General features: G+C 39.5%; 1 protein-coding gene across 2 annotated transcripts; it reads right to left on the reverse strand.

Annotated features, from left to right (window-relative positions):
• Nucleotides 1–5,396: 5,396 nt before the first annotated feature.
• LOC119792145 lies at nt 5,397–9,537 on the reverse strand. Of its 2 annotated transcripts, XM_038298647.1 has the most exons (3): nt 8,606–9,537; nt 6,186–6,286; nt 5,397–5,611 (listed from the first exon to the last, which is right to left on the reverse strand). In XM_038298647.1, exons 1-3 carry the CDS (start codon nt 8,793–8,795, stop codon nt 5,573–5,575), a joined length of 330 nt encoding a protein of 109 aa, XP_038154575.1. In that variant the 5' UTR covers nt 8,796–9,537; the 3' UTR covers nt 5,397–5,572. The 2 variants fall into 2 exon arrangements, with proteins under 2 accessions (XP_038154575.1, XP_038154567.1); XM_038298639.1 differs by lacking the exon at nt 5,397–5,611 and having other exon boundaries at nt 5,644–6,286.
• Between the last annotated feature and the right edge of the window lie 572 nt (nt 9,538–10,109).

The following is a 10,109-nucleotide window of genomic DNA, read 5'->3' on the forward strand; positions in this document are numbered from 1 at the left end:
CATATGAATGAATAAATATATGAATGAATAAATATATGAATATATATATATATATGAATGAATAAATATATATATATATGAATAAATATATATATATGTAAATATATATATATGCCAACCAATCACGAGCGACTTTACTTGTTTAAAAAGAAGTGGTTCCGTCCAATACTCAGTAAGAAAATTAAAGCCTGGCGTGGCCACGTGTGGTTTTGCTGCCAATCACGAGCGATTTCATTTGTTTGAGAATAGTCGTTTCAGCCAATACTGAGAAGGTTATTCAAGCCAGACCTGGCCAGCCGCGCGGGTTTGCTGCATTCATATGCTAATTAGGGCCATTAGTACAGCTGATCGCTCTCCACCTACGTCACTGTCCGTTTCCGACAATTTGTGGCACGACAAACGCGGACAAGCACGGGTTGCAAATTGTCGGAAACTGACGAAAATCAGGCAGATCTGCGGGAGTTTACGGGGGTTTACGGGGACGAAAATCTCACTTTTCATGCAGTGTTCTGAGTTCAAGCTCCACTCCACAGACTGCCACTCTGGGTCCCTGAGCAAAGACCCTTAACCCAAAAAATAATCCAATGGCAGCCCACTGCTCCCCAATAGGATGAGTTAAATGCAGAAAGTGCATTTCATCGCTTTGTACTTGTGACAGCATAATTTAATTAAAATTAAAAGCAGGGGGGGAAAAAAAGAAAAAAATATGTCTGATTAACTGTTACACTTCGGATTTAGTTTTGTTCTGCTGCAGAGTTATGCATTACCTTTTTTGTTGTTCTATCATATTAAGTCTTAATAAAAAGGTTGTAATGTTCCATTTTATCCACAACTTTAAGGTTTATTGTCAATTTTGAAAAAAATATAGTATTATTGTACAATACCTAATTTTAAAACCTCTGTAGTATAACAGCTCATTTGGATAACAATACACAGTGTTAAGAGGAAAAAAGAACAACAGGGGGCATACAAAGTGAACCCATTGAATTTAGGGAGTTACTACAACAGCACCAGAGCAGATTTTTTCAAAAACCGGAAAACAGAAGTGTGTATTTGTTTAATAGTACCACAGTGAAAACGGTTGTGAAGGCAGAAAAAGTACCACATTTTCTCTGCTTAAACGTCAAATTTAACATGAAATCTCTGCTTAGCAGTTCAAAGTTTCATCTTTGTCCTATGGCAAAAAAAAAAAAAAAAAAAAAACTGCAGCTGATTCCAGCATGCCCTCGAGTTAGAAAGAAGCTTCTGAGTCACACACACACATGATTTGCAATGAACTTTAGCTAATATTAGAGAGTGGTAAAAAAAGAGAAGAAAACCAGCGCAGAGAGGACTTTAAAAAAGGCATTCTATGACAACTTCCTCTGGTTTGATAAAAATGTCAGAACAGCCTGGACCCTGTTTTAAATTTTGTATTTGTTTTGCATTTAAAATTCAAAAGTGGTGATTGTCAATGAATCTGTGTTTTGTTCTTGTGATAGAAGACCAATAAAATTTCCCAAACAAGTTTGCAGTGGAAACCTTTAAAAGTGCCAGGAGATATTTCCATGAAATGAGTACAATATTTACCTCATAATATTTGTATTATGTTGCTTTAAATATTTCCCTTCATTAAAGGAAATTATTTCAATCATAACTGTACAGCAATTTGCCACCCAGGGTTATAAACCTTTAACTTCTAGGCTCCAGCTTGTCTCCATCCTTTGTTTTGGAACCACTTTTGACCAGCAATTTGATAAGCATTCTAGTTACTTGTACAGAAAAGGCTAAATTCACTGTGCTTCATTAAATCCTACATCTGGGAACCAAAAATATTGTTAATCAAGCAAGTTTTTTATCATTTGTTACCTTACAAGTTTTATCTTATTTATCTTTCATATTCATATCTGAATTATAAGCAGTGTAGGAAACAATAGTTACTAGTTTAAAAAAAAAATACTAAATTAGAAACTAAGTTACCGCACAACCAAAGTAACTATATGGTTACTTTTTTATGATATGAAATGTCAAATAATTGAACTATCCTGTTGTCAGTGTTTTAAATACAACTCATGGTTTAACTAAAAAGTGCTTGTTTTTAATTAATTAATCCAATAATGAATTTAAAAGACCACATATCTTAGAAAACGTATATTCCAGTCAGGGTTGAATTAGATGTTTTAGAACTTTATTTTTCAATGTTGTGAGTTTTGTGTGTAAAATGGGTGTAAAGACGATAAACAATACATTTTAAGAAGGGATGCACGATATTGGGATTTTGGCCGATATCCGATATGCCGAAATTTTAACACTCATGTAGCCGATAACCGATATCGATACCGATGTTAAAGCTGGACAAAAATAAGTAGTCATTGAAAATAGCAGTTTTGTTATCCATTTCTGACACTTTGAAAAATAATATACTCAAATATATTTTCATATGCTGATATCAAATAGATTTTTAAAAACGCGGTATCGATCTATTTTACTTTCAAAATCTCATGAAATTTCATCGTTCTGTTACAAACTCTTGTGATATTTTGCAAATTCTTGTGAGATTTTGTTAGTAAAATAGATCGATACCACGTCAATATATCAACATATAAAAATATGGCAAAATTTTGTGAATTTTCGGGGGATTTCGTAGCATAACGATGACATATAGGAATATTTCATTAGTAAAAGAGATTGATATGGTGTTTTTTAAATGGCAATATATCAGCATATGAAGATATTGGGATATTTTAATTTATCAATATTTTTTCCCTCGTCTTTAGAAGTTTTTAAGTCTGTAAAAAGAAGTTTTTGAGGAAGAAGAAGTATATATTTTTTTTTAGACTTTAGAAACTCAGAAGCTGATCAAATATCGGGTTAAATACCGATGGGGTGGCCGATATCCGATATTCAGTTTTAAGGCCGATACCGATAGGGGGCCGATTATATCGTGCATCCCTAATTTTAAGCAATTTAATAAAAATAAGATATATCTGTAACTGAATTCAACAGCATTTGCACTATTTCAGAGAACAAAATAATCACTGTTTAAAAAAGGTGTGAAAAAAGTCAAGATTAAAAGTGAATTCAGACAGTAAAGATTTTGTGCCTCAAAAGGCATCCAGCTGTTAGAAGCAGCTGCATTCTAAAGAATCTTTAGATTGCTTCTCCTTCTAACCAACATAGTCATTGTTCTGAGCAAATGATATGACCCTTTAGCCTTTGACTTCATCAGCTGCTTTTCTTAAGGAATTCTGAGATTGAATCTGATTTATGTTCTAGGCATACTGAAAGTCTGCTCACATTACAGCTCCTCCGCCAATGTATGTGTAACTCAGCTCCCTGCCTTTCCTTGCAGCAAAAACAGAGAGGGCATATTTAAAAAGTTGCTTTGATTGATTGATTTGTGGTAGTAAACCAATATCCCATGTTGCCAACAAGTTAAAAGAATTTAGTTAGATTACATCTTCAAAGAAAAAATAAGGCAGCTATTAACATCATAATTACGTAACATAATGCAGTTTTTTCTTAATAAATTCTGCTCTCTGAGGACAAGCTCCTTCCTCTCAAGGACCTTTCATGATGTACAGTGATTAAATCATCCCCTCCAGGAGGCCTCTACCATGTAAGCATGATTGCCTCGTAATCAACAGGACCACTTTCTCTGATCAGCTAAAGGGATATACAGTAAGACAGAGCACTCTAACATGAGATTAAATGGCTCTTTCAGCAGCTAACTTTTGCAGTCTGCACACAATTTGTTTTAGCTGATCGTTAAGTTCTAAGTGGTGTTGGACTCTAAAGAAGAGCATAATGATTCGAAAGTTGCATTTTACTATGCTGTAAAATGATATTACATTTTCCAATCTGATGTTCTTCCAGGTCGGAAAAATGCTCTCTGACCACTGGATTACGGTCTACAATTTTTTACTTAATTTTTATTAAAAGCTTAAAAGTAAAAATTGTCATTGAACAGATAATAGCAGAAATCTTTGTTCGACAGAATATTTTGGAGCAATACTTATTGTTAAAATGAAACATTTAAATAATACTTAGCCTCTAGCTTAAAATTAAACTCCAAAGTTATTTTTTTTGTATTGCACAACAGAAGCACAGAATGGGAAGTAGGAGATCTTGTACAAAAAAAGAGATATCAAAAAATAAAGAATAAGTAAATATTAAAAGCAAATAATGTGAAATCGTAATAGAAAATATCTTAATAGAAATGAGAAAAAGAACAGTGTGGATACACTAAAAAAATCAGTTTAACACAGGTTTAAATAACATAGGACACTTAAGAGGTAGGGAACAGACAAATGAGGGAGTAGCAAAGGAACACACTTAATAGGTTTGCATGAAAAATAACACAGACCTGAATTTAGCTGCATAAAAAACAGTGCAAGGTAATTTTTTAACCAATGTGATATCAGTTAAATCATTTTCCCTTAAACCAAAGGCTGAATTCCATTTCTTCATTTAGTCTAAAGTCAACGTTATCATACAATACTGATGCCTCTGCAGGGAAACAGAAACACTTTACAAGAGCAAGTAGCAAAAAAGAAAATACGTTTGATCTGATCATTTTGATCGCATAACTAATAACTATTTTGCAGCTGCTGAACTGATTGGTCTGTTGTGAAATGTAAACATACTTATTCAGTGGTCAAACCTTTTCCGCACATACAGACACACTCATAGACTCAGGAGGCAGTGGTCAAAGACTCCAGGAAGGCGTGACCTAAATGGAAAGGAATGCAAACCTTCTCTCCTCCTGCAGTCTCTCTCTCTCAGACCTTTCTCCTCCCCCTTATGTGTCAAACACACACTGAATAGATTAAGTGGCCATCGAGAGAAACTGAAACAGGCTGAGAAAGAGTAGAGAGAAAATATTACACAGTTTTTCCCACAATGTTTCAGGCCTTCTTCTTTTCCCGTCTGGTTTTCTGTCTCATATAGGTTCACTGAATAGAGCTTTACCCCTGCCTATAGGACATATTCTTTAGGTAAAGATATTTTAAATAGGCATAATGAATCAAAAGCCCCCTAGACAAGAAACCGCAATAAATTAGAGATAAACGTATAAAAGTTCTTTACATTGCAAAAGATAGCTTTACTAGAGTGCATTCCTCAAGTACACACAATATCATAGTTTGTTTAATATGTTTTCAGATAAAAATAAAATGTAATACCAAAGGCAAATAGTGACTACAAAGTGGCCACAAGCAAAGCAGCAAAAGTAGTGGCGGAACTAGGCTTTTAAAACAGGGGTGGCAAAGGTATTATTTGGGGGGTCAATATATACACAGTTCCCTTAGACTACAAACAATAATTATTTTCTGCAAAATGTATATTGATTTAAGCTGTTTATTTTCCAAAATTATGCAATTATGTACTGTCACGCCCATCTCAAGGGCGAGGACAAAAAGGGAGACAGACGAGCGGATCCATAGCAACAACGATTTATTGATTACAAAAAATACGCTCCGTGAGATCAGGCCAGCCAGTCGGAGAGAAGTGTGGACCAATGCTGCTCGTTCCGGCCTGGTCCGGAGGGCAAACAAGCAGAGCGAGTGACTGACTAGTCGTCCCCTTTTATCATTCACCGGTGTGTGCAATTAACAGTCCATCTACCTGCTTCCTGAAAAAAAACAAAAACAAACATGTAGAGGACTAGAGACACCTACTGGACAGAAGGGGATCGTCACACTCCCCCCCATACAAATGGAGTCCTAACCGGGACTCCAAAAAGACAGCGATTTATACTAACAACTAGGTGACAATTGCAATACTAATGGACTTTACAGTCTTACCACAATCACCCATTCAATCCCCACCTCAATAGCTCAGCCACCCTAGCCACTGGAAAAGCCTATAAGAAACTTGGAGAAAAAAAAAAGGACTGAACATTAAACCTAAGCACATGGTGCCCTGGACAAAGCATCTGCCACAATATTGTCCGAGCCCCTAATGTGGCGGATATCCAGACAATAGGGCTGCAAAAACAACATCCATCGCATCAGTCTGCGATTTGGACACTGCAATGAATGCAAAAATGTTAAGGGATTGTGATCAGTATAGACCACCAGAGGAACACTTCCAGAATCCAGATATATTTCAAAATGCTGTAAAGCCCAAATTAGTGCCAATGTCTCTTTTTCAATGACAGAATAGTTCACCTGAAAATGGTTGAATTTTTTAGAGTAGAAACTCACAGGTCGATCAACTCCATCATCATCTTGTTGAAATAAGACAGCACCTGCACCTACATCACTTGCATCCACATGCAGGACAAAAGGACGATCCCATTGTGGAGCTGCAAGAACAGGGAAGGAACAGAGGACAAATTTGACATCATCAAAAGCTTTCTGACAGGAAGCTGTCCAGGTGTACTTCACTTTATCCTTCAGCAAATCTGTTAATGGGGAAACCACTGTAGAAAAGTTCTTACAAAAACTGCGGTAGTACCCCACAAGACCCAGGAACCGCTGGAGTTCTTTTTTTGTTGTTGGTACGGGATACTGTAAAATTGCAGTTACTTTGGCTTCCACTGGACGCACCACCCCTTGCCCCACCACCTTACCCAGATAGGTAACCATAGCCTTAGCAAACTCACACTTCGCCAAGTTAATGGTCAGGTGTGCTTCAGCCAGTCGTTCAAACAGCTTACGTATGTGAGCCAGATGTTCCTTCCACGTATCACTAAAGACCACCACATCATCCAAATATACGGCACACCCTTCCAACCCAGACACAACCATATTCATGAGACGCTGAAAGGTTGCAGGTACATTTCGCAATCCAAAACTCATTACAGAGTAAGAGAACAGACCAAAGGGAGTTATAAAGGCAGAAATCTCTCTAGCTCTCTCAGACAATGGAACTTGCCAATAACCCTTCAATAAATAAAATTTGCTAACAAACTGAGCTGAACCCACCTGATCGACACAATCTTCCATGCGCGGCATCGGATAAGCATCAGATTTTGTAACCATGTTCACTTTCCGATAATCTGTACAAAATCTAAAACTTTTATCAGCCTTCTCCACCAACAAACAAGGTGATGCCCAGCTAGATGCAGAGGATTCAGCAATACTATTTTCAAGCATATACCGAATCTCCCCCTCCATTACCTTCCGCTTCTCCTCAGAAATCCTGTAAAAGCGCTGGCGAATTGGTTGTGCCTCACCCACATCGATGTCATGTTGAACTAAGTGAGTTCGACTGGGCACATCACCAAACAAACAACGATACTCATTAAACATAGCAGTCAACTCAGTGCCCTCCTCCTGAGACAAATGTGCAAACAAAGAATCCAAATTCCTCAGTACATCAGAATTTTTCAGCCTGCCAGTCAACAAACTCTCATTAGGTGGAATCACCCCATCCTTTTCAAGTGCAGATAAGAAACCTAATCCACTTACTGTAGTAGCCACAGAGACAGTCTTATCAACCTGCACCTCCTCATCTTTGCTGGATACCTGTGACTCCCGAGTGTAATAGGGTTTTAACAAATTTGCATGGCAAAGCTGTGTTGACTTCCTACGCCTCGGTGTGGACAGCAGATAGTTTTGATCCGACAGCTTGCGCAGGACTGTAAATGGGCCTTTAAATTTAGCCTGAAAGGGGGAGCTGACAACTGGCAATAATGCAAGTACCTGATCACCAGGACTAAAACATCGATGGTCCACCTTACGGTCATAGATGCGCTTCATCTTCTCCTGAGAAGAGGTCAACTTCTCCCTAGCCATTTCCACCCCCACATGCAAACGATGTCTAAACCCATTGACATAGTCAATTAACTTACTCGGAGGTTCTGAAGGACTCACAGCATCATGTAACAGTTTAAGTGGCCCACGCACTGCATGTCCAAAAACAAGCTCGTTTGGGCTAAACCCAGTACTCTCGTGCACCACCTCACGAGCAGCTAACAGAAGCCATGGTAAGCCATCTTCCCAATCCTGATTTAACTCCACACAGTAAGTACGCAACAAGGACTTGAGGGTCTGATGGAACCTCTCCAGAGCACCTTGACTCTGAGCATGATATGCAGAAGCCTGATTATGTTTGACCTGTAAAAGTTTCAAAACTTGAGCGAACAAATGAGAAGAAAAATTTGAACCTTGATCAGACTGGATAACTTTTGGAATACCAAAAATAGAAATTAACTGAGTCAGAGCCTTTACCACAGACCTAGCAGTAATGGTCCGCAGTGGGTATGCAGCTGGATATCTTGTTGTCTGACACATTACCGTCAACAAATAATTACTCCCAGCCTTAGAACGAGGTAAAGGACCAACACAATCAATAATGAGGTGTTCAAAAGGTTGCATAACCACCGGAATCGGATACAAGGGAACCGGCTTAATGCTCTGATTTGGCTTCCCTGCCATCTGACATGTGTGGCAGGTTTTGATATATTCAGACACATCCCTTTTTAACCGAGGCCAAAAAATAACGCAGGATATAATGATAAGTCTTGTGGACCCCCAAATGACCTGATTGATCATGGGAAGCCCGCAACACTTCACTGCGAAATTTCGAGGGAACAACAGTCTGACAAAGGGAACCCCCAACAAAATCCTCCCCATGTACCAACCATTTCCGCACCAACAATCCATCCTTCAACACATACCCACAGGCCACACTCTCGTCATCAGTGACAACCTGGTCAAAAAGATGACGAAGAGAAGAATCCGCTCTCTGCTCCGCCACCAGGTCACTGTGAGAAACAGACAAAAGAGAATCAGGGACATAAAGAGAGAAAAAATCACCATCTTCGGCACCTCCACCTTCATGGTCAGGGACGGATGCCGACTCAGCATGGGACATAGCTTGCGTCACCGCACAAGCTGTAAAAACCCCAGGGAAACACTGAGCACTCTCATCCAACTTCCCTAGAACAGGGGAAGAAGTTACTATGGGAGCAGGTAGTGGACAATCAGCCCACACCCGGCCACCAGCCAGATCATTGCCCAAGATTACATCCACTCCCTCCAGCGGAAGTGCAGGGCGCACCCCCATGATAACCTCCCCCTGAACCAATCCACACGTCAAAGTCAACTTATGCAGCGGAACTGGTTCCACCATAAGTCCCATTCCCCGCATCAATACATGGTCTCCAGTGTTGGTTTCCTCAGAAAAGGGTAATACAGAGCTCACAATATATGAATTAAAAGCTCCAGTATCCCTCAAAATTTTTACCGGTACCGTAGCATCACTCCCCACCATGGACACATGGCCGTCAGAAAGAAAAGGTGAAAAATCCTCCTGATCCAAAGTATACTTCCGTCCTGTGTCCACCTGTTTAGAGGAAACAAAACCATGCGTTTCAGAGGCAGCAAAAGCAACCGATTTCACCTGAGCACCTCTTTTTGGGCATTCCCGCTTCCAATGGCCTCTGGCTTTGCAATAATGACACACATCAGATAGATCCACATACACATGCCCACTGGAAATCCGTTCTGACCTACTGTTCACATCAGAACCAATGCCTTCCTCCTTTGCATGACTTCCCACAAAAGATTGATTGCCACTCCTGTAACCAAAATCACTGCGAGGTTGATACTCACGGGCCACCCCTGTGTATAAGAACATATTCATCTGCCAGCTTAGCAGCTTCAGCAGCTGTCTTCACGTTATGTTCACTGATATATACCGCAAGGTGACTCGGAACAGAGTTTTTAAACTGTTCCAGGACAACCAAATTACAGAGGTCAACAAAAGTGCTAATTTGTAAGGAAGCACACCACCTACTGAAATGGATTCCCAGCTCCCTGGCAAACTCAACATGGGTTTGTTTCCCAGCCTTCTCCCATGTCCGAAACCTCTGTCGGTAAGCCTCTGGTACCAACTCATAAGCTGTTAAAACAGCCTTCTTCACAGTGGCATAAACTTTACTTTCCTCCCCTGTGAGGGCAGAGTATGCTTCTTGTGCTTTGCCTGTGAACACACACTGTAAAAGCAGTGTCCGGTCCAAATCAGACCAACCTCGACTATCAGCAACACGCTCAAACAGGGAAAAGAAGGTATCCGGATCCCATTCAGAAAACTGAGGAACTAAACGCAGATTATTCCCAACATCAAACGAGCTAGACGCCCCCCTACCGGAAGCATCAAGGGGGACGTTGCCCGCACTA

The sequence above is a fragment of the Cyprinodon tularosa genome, unplaced genomic scaffold (assembly GCF_016077235.1).
Source record: "Cyprinodon tularosa strain WSP-4 unplaced genomic scaffold, ASM1607723v1 ctg1111, whole genome shotgun sequence".
NCBI lineage: Eukaryota > Metazoa > Chordata > Actinopteri > Cyprinodontiformes > Cyprinodontidae > Cyprinodon > Cyprinodon tularosa.